Source organism: Struthio camelus, chromosome 2, assembly GCF_040807025.1.
Source record: "Struthio camelus isolate bStrCam1 chromosome 2, bStrCam1.hap1, whole genome shotgun sequence".
NCBI lineage: Eukaryota > Metazoa > Chordata > Aves > Struthioniformes > Struthionidae > Struthio > Struthio camelus.
This window is the reverse complement of record NC_090943.1, coordinates 45,505,517-45,520,968: the sequence shown is the minus strand read 5'-3', so window position 1 is coordinate 45,520,968 and position 15,452 is coordinate 45,505,517. Positions and strand designations below refer to the sequence as shown.

At 35.2% G+C, this 15,452-nt stretch overlaps 1 protein-coding gene across 2 annotated transcripts in view; it reads left to right on the top strand.

The window, feature by feature from the left end:
• Positions 1 to 15,452, top strand: part of NEK10 (NIMA related kinase 10) — a 114,171-nt gene that overhangs the window by 9,548 nt on the left and 89,171 nt on the right. For both annotated transcript variants that reach the window (XM_068935465.1, XM_009687925.2), the window contains exons 6-15: positions 1,319 to 1,403; positions 2,162 to 2,203; positions 4,478 to 4,556; positions 4,920 to 4,987; positions 6,001 to 6,080; positions 7,289 to 7,375; positions 8,775 to 8,999; positions 9,491 to 9,630; positions 10,559 to 10,620; positions 12,930 to 13,007. In XM_068935465.1, the coding sequence (XP_068791566.1) occupies positions 1,319 to 1,403; positions 2,162 to 2,203; positions 4,478 to 4,556; positions 4,920 to 4,987; positions 6,001 to 6,080; positions 7,289 to 7,375; positions 8,775 to 8,999; positions 9,491 to 9,630; positions 10,559 to 10,620; positions 12,930 to 13,007 (946 nt within the window). The remainder of the gene's footprint in view (positions 1 to 1,318; positions 1,404 to 2,161; positions 2,204 to 4,477; positions 4,557 to 4,919; positions 4,988 to 6,000; positions 6,081 to 7,288; positions 7,376 to 8,774; positions 9,000 to 9,490; positions 9,631 to 10,558; positions 10,621 to 12,929; positions 13,008 to 15,452) is intronic.

Genomic DNA, 15,452 nt, shown 5'->3' with positions numbered 1-15,452 from the left:
AAGTAATGTAAATGTAACTATAGTAGCAGAGGCTCCAAGATGTTAACCAAGCTCAGAGAATTGCTGTCCCCACTCGAAAATGTGGCAGATGGATTGCTCCATTAAAGAAACTCACTTCAGTCAAGAATCAAGGCCTTTTGAAAAAATAACTTTATAGAACCACTGTTCAAAGTGAGATGAAGATCATTTCCAATCTGACCTACAAATTTTTGCTTAGCGTATGGTTTGCCAGTGTGTGGTTGCTGTTTACTCTCCGTGAAAGCTAAGTACTTTTCTGATGGAGCCAAGTATGGAAACATAGTAAAAAACAACATTACTTCTGGCAGAATATTGGCGTAGAAGGGCTGAGGTTCTGCTAGTATCTATTTGTACAACATTTATTTTTATCAAAATATTTTTAGCCATTGGCATCATTCCCAACTGCAGATGATAACAAGAGAAGAGAGCTGCCACATTACACAGACTTCTTCTGTTCCTTGGAAATTGCCCGGATATAGATTCTCTCCTCTCAGTTAAAAAACAAAAAAGTGTCCAATATTAGGTTTAATTTAAATGGGGATATATACCTTCCACAGACAGTGGAAGGTATATTAGTGATGCCATTAGTGGTATTTATGCAGGACTACTGCCCCTGGATGTTTTGTGCAAATCTGAGTTGTGTTTTCTACCTAGCTTTATATGCGGAAACATAAAAGAGGAAGTTTATTTGAAAGTATAATCCTGTATCAAAAACATTTAAACAAAATAATAAATTGTTCGAAAGACTAGTAATAGTCTTTCAAATAATAACACTAATAATAGACTAATAAAATTACAGTAGTAATAATGTATTTTAAAAAATAGGGCAGATCATGGTCATTTAAAAATTTATTTCAAATCTAGCTATTCTTACTTCTGCAGCACACGTGATTTTATCTTATTTTTATATAAGTATAATTTGTGCACTGAATTTTGACATGTACTTTCTCTGTTTCTACCCTTTTGGGCCTTGATGCAACCAAGCACTTAAACTAAGTTTCTGTCAAAGCACGATCAATTTGTGCTTAGAGATGGGCATAAGCTTTCCTGGATCATTTCATTGATAATAAGTGACAGCTAGTAACGTTCATACAATGAAATTTATTTAAAATTGTTACTATATTTGAATGTAAATAGGACTTAAAGTTGTATAGTATAGAATTCTGTAGTATAGTATATTGTATAGCTGATGTAAGTTATTAATTTTCTAGTAAATTGATTCCAAAATTGAAATGCTTTATATAAGTGTTTCTTACACTTTTTTATAGTATTTGGTATGTTTTGGATGTTTCTGCTACAGGGAATGGGTTAATCAAGCTCCATCCACCCATTTTCTGAGAGTGTTAATCTGCCTGAGATTATTAATAAGGGATCCATGCTATCGGGTCAGTATATCAAACTATTATTTCCTGTTTAGAGAAGAGAGTGCGTGTAAGCAGCATGCATATAGTTGTCTAGGGGCGTATGTATAAAAAAGTGTATGTTCTTACAGATGCATACGTATTATATGTCTGTACCTGTATTTCTCCCTGTGAAGATACAAGTAAGGTGCAAGCAAATAGATTCCAAGAGTGACCTTCTGCTGTTCTTAGATAATTTACTCAATTTCTGATATTTATTATGTAGCATCTGTTGTTGCTAACCCTAGCATCTGTTGCTGCTAACCCTAGCAAAGAACCTGTGAATTTCTCTAACAGATAACTTGATCATTGCTCTGGTCTCTAGATTCCTTCCCTAACTTTAGTTCTTGGTACAAATATGTAAAATTCCTGTAATGTATTAACTGAAGAAAACTGCCTATTCTTCCTGGCAGCCTTATGCTTTAAACTACAAAGAAATATTTTTTTAATTGTTTTCTGGCTATTATAGTTGATAGATGTTTGGGACTTAATCTTATAAGATATTTGTTTTCATAAATTTCTTTCCCAGCTGTTCTGAAGCTTATATTGCTGTTCCTATGGTTTTATATAACTTCTAAACTTGAAGGTCCTAAGCATCTCCAGAATCCATTGACTTTGACAATTAGAGTTAAGATTTTTCAACACTCACGATAAATAGGGCATTTATGTTCAAATATTCTCTCGTTCCTGTGTTTTACGTATTTTGACTCACTTAATTTGTTCATATGTTTACTTTCTTTTAGGAAATGCTTCACAGCTTGGGTGGGATTGAAAGTCTAGCTCAGGTAAAAGTCTCCTTTAGTGCCTTTGTCCGTCATGTTGCCTGTAAAAAGGAGTGTACGTATAATCTTAGTTTATGGAAAGAAGTATGTTCTTCTGTTTGCACATGGGCAGTTGGTGTGTTTTTTCACTAGTGCACAAAGCAACTGTCTGAAACCTAGCAGAGTTTAACCCATGGCTTTTAGTTAGGAGAGTTAACAGGTGCCTACTGGTGTGGGAAAAGGGTTAGGAAAGGTTAACATGTTTGGTTCAGTCAAAAGAAAAGAAACTATAGACTTTTGAAGGAAAGATGAGTGAAGTCGCCTTGAACTTCACCTAATGTCTTCTCAAGGGGAAAAGCATAGTAATAGAATGGCTTCACACGTTGAAATGTGGGAACTACAGTACCTTTGCATTATGAAAAGTTATTGACTGGCTACTGTATTGTTATTGCTCTGTGTTAATGTTACTTTACTCTTGGGTTTTTAATACCTGTTCTTCAGTGAGTGGGAGTTGTCCGTTTGACAGTGAGATACAGCATCTCTTGAATATGTTTGAGACTGACACTAAACATTTGTAATTTTCCTTCTAGAAAAATTAGAATTTGGAAAACCAAATGCATCTTTCTAGAATATGGTCATCATTTGTTAATATTTGTGACGTCCTTGGTACTTCAACGAACTAATAGAGTGCTATCAGTTCTTTGGTCTGACAGTCACCAGTTTGAAACTAGTGAATGTGGTTCCCACATGAGTAGTTTGGCATATTCCAGTTCTGTGTCATTTAATGTTTAAACGTGCCTTTTGAGGAACTTGCACACCGCGTAGTTACAGTGGCCTCCTGAGATGTTGGCAACATCTGCAAATGCGGTCCTCTGCAGCAGGAACCCAAATCATAAAATTAATAATCATTTTTGCTGTATATGTATTGCTGGCATATAGAAAAAAATCATCAGAAGTAATTTTAATGCTTTCTAAACTTTTGAGGAAATTAATCTTTTTTATCTTTCGAAGTGAGATAAAATGAAGTGTTAAATGGACTTCTGGCAATGCGAAAAGCACTTTGAAAAATGTTAAGGTGGAGACTTTCAAAATTTCCTCAGAAATTTGAAGAGTGGCAGTAATTTCAGTGGGAATTGTTTGTCTAAATTTTCTTGCCTAATCTGAATATCTCATTCTAAAGTCCTTCAGCAGACTATTATATACAGCAAAGAGAAAATCATTTTGGTATCATGGTTCTGTGTAAAAATTATCTTCATTTTAAAGTGTTTTGGGATGTTTTGATAGAAAACACTAATAAAATTATTACCACTAGTATTAGTTTGCATAGTATTGTTCTCCTCATGTGCGTTTTCTGTCCAAATTATATCCTGCTACAGTAGTTTTAGTCTCTCTGTGCCATCTTTTTGAAACTGCTGTAGATTCTGTACGCAGTGTTCAGGAGATTTCAAACCCCCACCAACTGTGAGACTGATATGTAAGTGATGCTGAGAATCTTACCAAGATCTTGGGTACTAACAAGCATTACATCCTCATGGTAATTCTCATTTCCTGGATAAGAGTATTTGCCCAGTTAGGTTTTCGGGTTATTAAAAAAGATTGACCGTCTCTTTTCCTACTACATTAAAAAAAAAAAAAAAAAAGGTGCCTGCACTTACAACTTGTGTAGAGTCTAAGCCTGCCTGTTGTGTGCTAAGCATGCTTGAGGATATAAAGCAATATTGATTTGGACTGAAGATCCATCTAGCTGTTGCCAACAGTAGCCAATAGTAGATAGTTAAGGAGAAATATGAGAGAGATACAACATAGTCCTTTGTTGGCAATGACTGAATAATTTTCCCTATTTATTTTTTCTGTGCCAGCCGTGTTCTGAGAATGCCCACTAGGTCTCATCTGAAGAATCTTAAAGAGTTTTTGAATCCTAGTCAAGTTTAGGCAGGGTATAGTCACAGTATTGTGCAGCCTAGGCAGTTTGGGAGGATTTTCTGACACAAAAATGGAGAAATCTAGACACTCAGTCAACTTTTACAGTCAAACAGGGAGGTGGCTTGTGAGACTGAGCACCTTCAGGGTTAGGAAGTAGCTGAACAGAAGTTTTTGTGGATTGCAGTTCCAGTCTTGGTCCATCTTGCTCCAGGTTTTGGGATTCTATATTTAGCACTAAGTTTCAGGAACAGCTGAGTAAACTGAATTGCCTAGCAGATGCACCACCTACAGGCTATTTCTGTGCATAACAATTAGATTTATGAATTAAAACATTTTTTTCTAATAGTATCCTTTATTTTCTTTTTCTACCTATAGTGTATGGAAACAGTAGCAAATGGCTATCTTGATTATGGAGAAGAGCAGCATAATGTGGACAAATTGGTCAACATGATGTGTAAGTGTTATAGCTGTTATCTTACAAGTACACTTACAACTTTGTAATGAAAGGAGGCAAAGATTGCGTGTGAGGCTTAAAAACTGTTTAAAATACTTGAGGTGGTATTACTAGATTCAGTGCAGGCATCATCACACAAGAATAAAGGTAACTGATATTGTTGTGGATTAGCACATCATGTTTTTGTGCGTATGTAATATTTCTTCTTAAGAAATTGATACCTCTCTATACATTAAAATAACAGAATAAAGTGAACCAGTCATGACAAAGAACTTAATTGTTTTTTGTTTAATTATTTGATTAGTAAAATGAAAAATATTAACTGATGAACACCCAATTTATGTGATTTCTTATGTTCCATAGATATTTTTCAAAAGCTTGCTGCCGTTAAAGATCAAAGAAAATGGGTTATAGTGAGTGGAGCACATAAGGTAAGTGCTTTATAAAGTTGCTACTTAAAACCAATTAGCTGCTTAACTGAATGATTTATGCTTTTCGAATTTGATCTGTCTGGGACTATATTCCTTACAATGTTAGATTTGTTGTAAAGGAAGATAAAGTAAGGTAATGTCAGTTCTGTGTTTTATTGGTGTGAATTGCTATCATAAAAATTATTTCATGTGTGTGAGTTAATTGGCCTGATGCATGGTTTGAGATAATTAAGTCTATTTTTTTCCTAAACTTGTTCCTATAAAAACAGTAGTCATGTTTACATTATGCTAAACTACATATTACTATGATTTAAATTGTTAAGAAATATCTTCTATGATTATTCACTTATACAGCATTCTGTGTTTAAATAGAACAGTGTCAACCTTGCTGGAGGTTACCATGAGTGTAAGGATGTATACTTAAACATGTTTAAAGGCTCGTTTGTGGTCAAATTGAGAAACAGTTGAGATCAAGAACAGTAGTGCTTTGCTCTTCTATTATGCTGCAGTAAAACATTGGCAGTTATGATCAGATAATATTTTAAGACATGCTTTTAGAGAATGTAGGTAAATATGGGTCCTACTTTATGATCTAAATCACTTTTGGAATACATGCAGGGCTTTAAATTACATATAGTTTAAATACAAGCTAAAAATTAACTTTTTACTTGAAGGGGCCTTGATTTAGAGTTCTGAAGTGTTTCACGGGAACAGGTTTTAAAGTGGTATCTTAAGCTGGGCGATTGCTTTAACAGTCATGAGTGATGCTAACTGCAGTTTGAAAAGAAAAAATTTTGCTTGTCGTAAGACTAAGTATATTCTAAGATTTTATGTGTATCTTTAAGTGTACTTAAAGTGTACTTTAAGTGTATCTAAGACTTTTAGTGTATTTTGTGAGGATTTTGATTCTGAAAGTTATTGACTTTTCAATAAAAAAAACTAATATGTTTGAGTCATAAGAGAAAAGCATATAGTTTATATTCATTTATCTTGTTCTATGTTTCATTTTCCAGACTTTAGTAAATTTGTTAGCTGCTAGAGACAGCAATGTGCTTTTGGGGGCCCTCCTTGCTCTGAGTAGCCTAGCAGAAAGGTAGGTTCACTTTAACGTGCTGTTGTTCACAATAAGCATTTTAATGTTATCTCTTGGTACAATATTAAAACTGCTGTTTATGGGGAAGATATTTATTTTCAAAATGAGGCCTTGTTCCGCAGAGGCCTATGAAGTGTGCTTAAATTTACACTGAAGCAGTAAGAATGAAAAGTTAAAAAGCCTTTACAAGCTGCCAAGTATGAACTTAGGTCCTTATAGCAGCCTTCATGCTAATGCAAGATTGGAGTCACATAACCTCTCTTTGTAATCCCTATGCAGGCCTCTGTAATTCTTATTTACTTCTCTGTGCATAAAAACCTTATGTCCTGAACTGAACATGACAGTGCCCCACGATAACCAGTAGGAAGACTGTTCGGTATGGTAAATAACGAATGCATATAACCAAATACATAATGCATGTATCCTCTCTTCACTAATAGCAGTTTTAAATATACATCTTATTATTTGGTTCTGATGTGGGGAAGAAAAGGAAAAGGAAGATACAACATCTTTCATTCTTAAAGGTTTTATAGGAGAAATGCTGCTTGCACGTTATTTTTCTGCTGCTTTCCAGACTTGTAGAACAATTTTTCCCCAAAATAAAAAATTATAAGGAAAATCATAAAACTAAAGAGAATTGATGCAATTGCTTGAATTAGTAGGAATGTACTGCCTGAGCTTTATCCAGAATTTTTCTTTTCTCAAATTTTTTTCATTCTATTTCAGTTTGATTTTTTTAATATCAGGGTTAATTTGAATTATGTTATGCCTACGTTTTTAACTTGTGTTTAATGTTATTACTAGAGTTAAATTTTTTAAATTTGGACTGGGCAAGAAAGTATTTGGAGTACCTTAAAAATATTTGTGCAAATTATGTTAGATTATAAAAAAAAAATCTCATTTGCTTAATTTCTTAATTTCTAATATCAAACAAAGTAAATAAATACGTTTATGTCTTTACTTTTACACATTCACATGTTCACATTTACTCTTCTATGTTGGGAAAACTGGAAATTGTGGCAGTGGCAGTTCTTGGCCGAACATGTTTTTGTGATTTTTAAATGTTCATGTACTCAATACGTTAGTATTATTTAAGTCTTGAGAAAAAATAATTGGTCAAAGCAATGCATAAGGAGGGAGGCTAAAGAGTAATGTGTGTTTTCATAAAATTTAATTTGATATAAATGCCTGGAATAATCAATTTGTAGTCCAGAATGTAGGGAGAAGATAAGTGAACTCATCGTTGTTGAGAACTTGCTGGTGATATTGCATGAATATGATTTACTTCCTAAAAGGTGAGACTTCGCTTGTAGATTGATTCTGTTAAATTTGTTTTTGACTTTTTTATTTAGAGACATGATTATTTAAAGGAATTAGATAATGTGCCATTTTATTCAAGGTAAAGTTCTGAAACTATGTGTTTTCAGTCAGATGTTAATAGACCAAAATCTTTTCTAGTAGGCTGTTTCCTTTCTTCCTATTGATGGCCTACAGTTCAAATAGATTGTAAAGCTACCTTAAAGTGATAGTTACTTTTCTTGGTGCTTCTTCACTTTGCTCCCAGCAGAGCTGACTGGTTAGATGGCAAGCATGTTGAACTCTGCCAGATCCTGGGATGCACAATATAAATGAGTAAAAAATCACCAGACATAGCTGCCTTAGTTTATAGCAGAGGCTGAATCAATCCCCATATCCCTTTGATCAGAAGATCATAAATGTTCCTTCAGTCCTTTAAACCCTATTTCAGTTTAGCTAAGCTCGCTAGTTGAGGATAGTATGTCTGTGTTTGGGTAAGAAACCAAAAGAAACCATCTCAAGCTTGATGACGTTTCACTTATCCTATCACAGTTAAAATTTTAGAGAGTTTTTTTTATTATTTCTTTGCTTACTTATTTTGCATATGATTAGAGTTAAAGCAATTAAAAATGCCAGAAGATTTTTATTTAGCTTCTGCATTTGAAATTATTTAAATTACATTTAAACTATAATGTTGTTATAAAAATTGGAATTTGAACCTAGGGAGGAAGCTGGTGAATTCAATGCTAATGCTAGTTAAAAATAAAAGTTCAGATAGAATTTTTCATTTTCATGTGTTTCATCAAGCATGCATACAGCTTTTCGGTTCCAAATGGAAGTTGAATTCCCTAACCATAGTTTCTCTGGTGTGTCCACTCCAATTATAGAGAGTGGAATTAATAAAAAATTGTTATGAACTTTTTTGTGATACATCCAATCCCTTTTGTAAACATAATATTCATACTATACTGCGGAAGAATCTAGATCATTTGTGCAGTTATTCTGATTTCGCAGATGGACTGTACAAGTTCATGTAGTGCTACTGGTCGTCCATTGACAAGAAAAAAGGTAACGTGGATTGCTGCAGTCCACCTGGCCTCCTTCATCCTGGCTCTGTATGTTTGGCTGCATATGCTGACATTCATACTCAACAGTAAACATGGTTTCATCCCTTGTGAAAATTTGGACCTCCCTTTTTCCCTTTCCCTGCCCCATCAGTGACTTTAGCCAGTCTACAGTGACCTTAAGCAGTTTTCTTTAACCTCTTTTTTTTTTTTTTTTTTTTTAAGGAGGTCTCTGTTCTTTCTCAAACATTTGCTGTTCTTTTTTCCCCGTTTGGTAACTGGTAATTCAAAAGAATATGGGAGTTATTGTTGAAATTTCTTGCTGATTTTTCAGGCTCTCAGCAGAGTTGTTACGACTCCTCTGTGCAGAGTCACGAGTCAAAGAGCAAGTAAAAATGTATGAAGGAGTTCCAGTCCTGCTCAGTTTGCTCCATTCTGATCATATCAAGCTTCTATGGAGTATAGTTTGGATTCTGGTACAGCTTTGTGAAGACCCTGAGACTAGTGTGGAAATCCGAATTTGGGGCGGAATCAAGCAGCTCCTTCATATATTACAGGGGTAGGTTTTCAGTCCTCAGCATTTTGGCAATTTTAGGAGACTGATTCATATATTAAGGTACATTTGACCAAGCCCCGTTTTATCACGTAGCTTCTTTCTTTGGTCCGGCTGTATGTGATGTCTGCAGCAATTAAAAAGCTATTCAAAACATAATGGATCGGAAGTATTTTTTTCCAGTTATGCATATTTCATTATTCTCTTAAATTGCATTTTTCATATTTTCAGTGTATAAACAAAACCATGAATAATTAAAAAAGCCATTACTGTCTACTTAATTTCCCCACTAATCTAACGCCTATTTGGTGAGCTAGAATTGTGGATATAATTGATGGACATGGTAAAGGGACTTTCTGCTTAAAAGTTTGTCTGCTTTTTCAAAGTATATTAGCTAATCTAGTGAAAAGATCAGAATCCAAATTTTCAGAACATAAGAACTGGTTAACAAAGATATGTTAAGCCAATTTTTACATTACTATCTAATTTTCTTCCAGCAAGAGAAATCTTGTTTCTGATCGCTCTTCAATTGGAGGTTTATCTAGTGCAAACGCAGCAGGGAGAATCCAACATCTTCATTTGTCAGAAGATTTGAGTCCTAGTGAGATACAAGAAAATACTTTCTCTCTAAAGGCAGGTGGGTTTATAAGGCCTAGTCCTTGGTTATGTATTCACTTGCACCCGCACAAAGTGATCCAAAATATTTCAAAATTGAAGTAATAATCACTGACACCTGCTTTGGGGAGTGGGAACATCAGGTCAGCTGTGTTTATTTCTGGATGTGCAATACCAGTATGTATTTTCAGAAAGCACACTTTTTTTAGAAAGAAGCAAAGGGTAAAGTACTTACTACATGGGAATCATCTACATTTCTTCCACCTGTAAAATATCTCAACTAGTTTTTCCTTTAAAAGTTTACTTTTAGCCTGAGATTATTTTTATTAGGTTGTATTGTTCCCTCTATACCAATTTACTATGCTAAATCAATCCTGAGGTGATTAGAGTGGAGCTCTTTCAAAGTGATATTTCAGAGGGCTATCTTTAGGTGAGGTCAGACAGGCTAGAATCCTTCAGCAGTTGTGGAGAGATTCCCTTTTAGAGCATGTTTCACAATAGCAGGTCAGCTTTGCCATTCTGAAATGCCTTCTGGAGGATTATCTCTCTTTCTAGTCACTATAGAAGGACCATGCAAATTATCCTTACTGGATTTTTTTAGCCTTTACAGTATCTCCTTGAAAATTGTAATTTAATATGTAGCAGTCTGTTTTTGAATACTCTGTCCTGAGTATTATCTCTGAGGAGCTGATAATGTGAAATGAATAGCCATTTGTAGATCTTGCATTCATAAAGACTATGGTCCCCTTACAAAACCATTGATCCCATTGAGTATACATCTGGACTACTTCTGACTGCTTTCTTTAAGGACCCCTACATAAGACAGTGGGATGTAAGCAATGAACTTTCGGAGGTCTTGTGTAATTTTGACTGAGTATTTGTGTTTTTAGCCATCTGAATATCTTTATGAATCTGGCCACATATGCTACATCTCATCTTTTTAATTCTAGCTTGTTGTGCTGCAATTACTGAACTGGTGCTCAATGATACTAATGCTTACCAAGTAGTACAGGTAAGAAGACTTTATTCAGTTAAGTAAGGTATTATACTTTATAATTTTACTCTATCTTGGTTATTTCCTTGAGCAAGGAAGCAAACTGTATTTTAAGTATTTGACTGACTTGTTATTAGTCAGCATCACTTAATTAACAAATAAAATGCATTTCAAAGGGATTGGACAGTATGCCTTTCTGTAACTTTATTATCTGTGTCTCTTTATACATAGGTCCCCACACAGACGTGCCCACTTATATCCACAGGTATCAACAAATGTGTCTAGCTGTTATAGAGAATAAACAGCTTTACTCGGACACATTTTATTTGACTGAAATCTCTTGGTATACTTTTGCAGTATTCAAAATAGAATAGTGAATCAGAGTAACCATGAAATTTATGGAAAAAACACATTTTTTGAGTTTCATGAAGTTTCTTAAAGCAGACTTTGAGCAGCTTAATATTGGAATGTTAGGCAAACAATTTCCCTCTTTTCCTCAGGATTTAATATTTCCATGATAACGTCCTGGCATTCCACTCCCTAGAAATGTGGCTCTAAATGCATTATAAAATGTGGTATTTAAATTAGCTAGAATCAATGGTTCTGAAAACAATTCTTAAAAATCTCTAGTATGGATCCCATGCATAGCTAAAGACATAAATATTGAGGACATTAATACCAGCTAAACTACCAGCTAAAAATACCAGCATTTAGACTTGACTTTAAATGTTAAGTCAAGATTCATAATCCACATGTTAGCTTAAAACCTTGCTAGAGCTATTCCTAAAAGGAATCGAGACAACGGAGAATCTTGAATGTGATAGGCAAAGGAGTTCATGCATTTTTCAGAAGTACCGGTCAAGAGCAAAAGAGTGGAAGTAAGTCTAGAAAAAAATATTTTCTGTGTAGTTTAAGTGCTAAAATTGTCAATAAATCATACCAATTTAGACAATTTTTTATGTGAACCATGTGTCTGCATGTGTTTTAGACTGAGTCTGATTTTATCAAAATAAAATGTAACTTATTTAAAATGCATGTATTTTGAATACAGTACAACTCTGGGCAAATTAAGGAATGAAAAGTTGGTTTTAATGTAGAATAGGACTTTTCCACGTTGCCCCAGCAGTGCACCATAACGGTAGTGTCAGGAAAACGTATAATGGGGTGGGACAATGTACAGCCTGGGAATATGGTGTGTCAAGCTTGGCTTCTTCCCCTGCTCTTCCTATAAAAAGACAATGACCACTCCCCTTGTTAAAACAGCAGCCAGTGTCTCTCTCTCAATTCAGGACATAACTTCGAGTACATTTATTTCAACAGCGGTTCCACCCCACAGCAATCTGTTTAATTTCCAGTTCTGCTTCTTTCTTTCTCCTAATGTAACTTTTCGAGAGCTGCCTGGCAAACAAGATCAAAGGACTCACTTAGGACTATTTTTACCAGTCTATTTTTAGCCTATCAGATGGAGGAAGAAGAGTTGCAGCTCTTTTGATTCTGTGTTGAAGCTTATAGAGGAAAGTCAAGATAAGTTTCTTTAAAGGTTTGTCTCAGTCAGTGGCAAAGGACTTTTGGTTCAGACTGTTTACTTTTGCTATAGCTGCACTCTACCTGTACATCCTGTGCCTTTGTCAGAAATTACAGCCTGAGCAGCAGAGGCTGCAAGCAAGAGCATGACTCTACCTCACAGTCCAAAACCTTAATTCAAATCTACTTTCATGAACGGTTTAAGCAAGTACGTCAGGAACTGCACCGAAACATCTGCAGAGCAGACACACACCACCTTCAGTTCTGCTAGAGAGGAGAGTAGTCTCCAACAGGGAGCTTGTCAGATAACTGAGAGCAGTACCACAACTAAATCCAGCAGTGGGTCCACCAGTGTGAAGGATATAGTATATTGGTAGAGAACACAAGCATGGTTACATGAAAAATGGAAGCTGAAGGCACAGAAATACTCCTCTAGCTATCACTTCTGGTGTATCTCCAAATTGTGATAATTACTTTGTCTGTATTTTTAATTCTTGACAATCCAAAATATCCACATGGTGATGGGAGATGTGTTGCTGCAATCTCCTTCACCTCTAAAGACTCAGCATTGCCTCCATTATCCATTTACAGGCTATCTTTGTAGGATCAGTTTAAATGTAATGGTGATTTCACTCTCATGTACCTTTAAGTCAGCCAACTTAGAATGTAGGTATTTAGTAGAAGGCTGAGAACTTGTAAACTGGTGTTAGCTTCTGATTTATTTGAAGTAACATTAGTTTTTATTTGTGGTTTCTGTGTGAAGGAGTGGTATTACTGTTGACCTTTCTCTGTTTCCCTTCCAGGCAAATGGAATATATACAATAGCAAAGCTGATTTTACCAAACAAAGAAAGTTGTGCTGAGAAAGCTAATTTATTACAGGTACCTTCCTTTATTATCATTGCATAATGGAAGCCCAAAACAGTTCCTGAGATTTTTTTATGATTTTAAATTTTATTTTAAAGTGCAATAAGTTACTCACTCGGATGAGGGGAGGGGGAAGCCAGGAATAACAGATGGCCCACTAACTAAAAGTTAAATTGTGACTCAGTTTCTGGTGTTCTGTTCTAATCTACTTAGTTTCTGGCACTTCGTATAGCATAAAGGAAAGTGAGTATTTTTCATGTGATAATTTCTCCCTCAGTTTTTCACGCTTTTTTGTGTCTTGGTTTTCACTGAAACTTACTAAAGGTTTCATGCTATATTCATATCTCTGTTTCTTTCTGTGGCTGCTAAATAAAATACAGGAAAACATCACGTGAAGTAGAGCAAATTTAAATGTAGAGCAAAGAAGTGTAGAATGGCTTGAGTTTTTGCATGTCCTTGCCACCATAAATGTACTGCTTTGAGTCAACTTAGGATGGAAGGTATCAATATTTATGAATTATCTGGTAGCTCTTCTCCAGCCTCTTTGAAATAGCATTAGCATCCCACTAAGCTCTCAGGAAGTAGTGACCTGTGGTTCAAGGACGTCTGACACAGCTGCTGCCCTGGTTGCCCCTCTATGAGTAAGCCAAAGGCCCTTATCACAGATGAGTGTGGTCAGCCACGTGCTGCTGCCTCTCACAGGTTGTTGTTCTGACATAGCACTACACTAAGCTGGTTACATAGTTACTCAGCTATCTAGCCAGGTAGACATGCCCTGGGTAGGGATGGAAAGCGTTCCCACAAAAGTGTTTGTTGTAGTGCCATCTTTCCCATAGCAATTCCTCTAGATCAGGCTTGGTGAGCAGGTTCAGTGTAGTAGGTGCCTTTTTTCTGCAACTAGATTTTTCATAGCACTTCAGTTAAATCAGTTTAGAACTCTTTGTAACATTATTTTGGGGGAAACTGGAAGGGCGGGATAAATAAATATCTTCTTAGAGGGTATATGAAACTAATGTGCAGTTTAGTAAACTGGAGCATATGCTTAATGCAGTTGCCTCATACTTATATAATTATAAGGAGCTTAATTTATGCCAACCTAGATTTTTAGATTTCAGCAGTATATGATAGGAAGTAACTTGCAACAGGTAGTAAGCACCTGCATTTGGGTTAACTGTGAAGCTATGTGAACTCATAATGGACTTAATGGTGACATATAAAAACTAAATCCTGTTCAGGCAAACCGTAAGAAATACATCTTTTATTCAGCCTTTCACACTGCTGTCTGTACTTTATGAATTTCATAGGCATTTTTCTTATGGGCATTTTTGGCCCAGTTTCTTTACTGCTCCATTGTCTGTGTTTTCGACAATTAAACATTCAGTTTCTCTCTACCATACTACCTTAGTGTTCTTGCTCCATTACTTCCAGTGTGGCTGTGATATCAGTTACTTGCTCTGTGTATATACCATATATAAGTATCATCGTGCCTTAATGGAAGCGTATCACAGGTGTTAATATTTAATATCACAATGCTAGTGTGTGAGAGACAAATATTCTTCTTTAAGATAGTCATTTGTCTCATTGTTAATGTATTATCATGTTGTCCGTTCACGGACGGGCTCCTACGTTAAAAACTATGTACAGTCTCTAAAGAGAAAAAACTTTCAAGGTAACAACTATGGCCAAACCTGACCAGGTTATTCTGTACAGCTAAGTTGTTGTGACTGTGATTCTCAAAGAAATGTTAAACAAAGAAGCACACCTTGCTTCTCCTTTGTTGGGGTGTTTATTTTGGACTAAAAAGAACATTGTTCTGTAAAGGGTAGCTTCTTGTCAGCATTAACAATCCATTCCTTTCCTGTAGCATTTCAAGTATTCCCCGTTTCCTTCAGAGATAGTCTTTGACCTTGATTTTCTTCATTTAATGCATTTACCTCATGTTGAAAAAGATATTTTTGACATAGGGACCAATTCTGCATTTATTACTAGATCACAGTTATGGTTGTCTAAATAAGGATTTTTCGAGCTGGACTGTGATAGTATTTTAGTCACTGATATAATAAAGTAGAGTTAAATAATGTTAAAGGCACTTACTATTTATACTGTTTCAGGTATCAGTAGCTTATTTCTTTTTGACTTGCTTCATACTGTCATCTTTGTTTGGTCAGCCATATGGTATAGTAGGTTAAGTAAATGACTCTTCGTAGAGAGCATTCAAGAAGAGTTACATAAAAGCATACATATTAACTAACTTCTGGTGGCTATTTTAAAATTAAGTTTTCTTCAATAGTGGTCATATAGAAACTGAGGTATATTTCAGTAAACTAGATGAACTTTGTGTGACTGAGATAACAAAAAAAAAAAAAAATAAACCCAGGTCAGTGGAACATTCTTTCTCCAACTTTTTTCCTGTCCTTTCCTGTTTTTTTTTTTTTTTAAATTATTTTCCCCTGTTGGAAC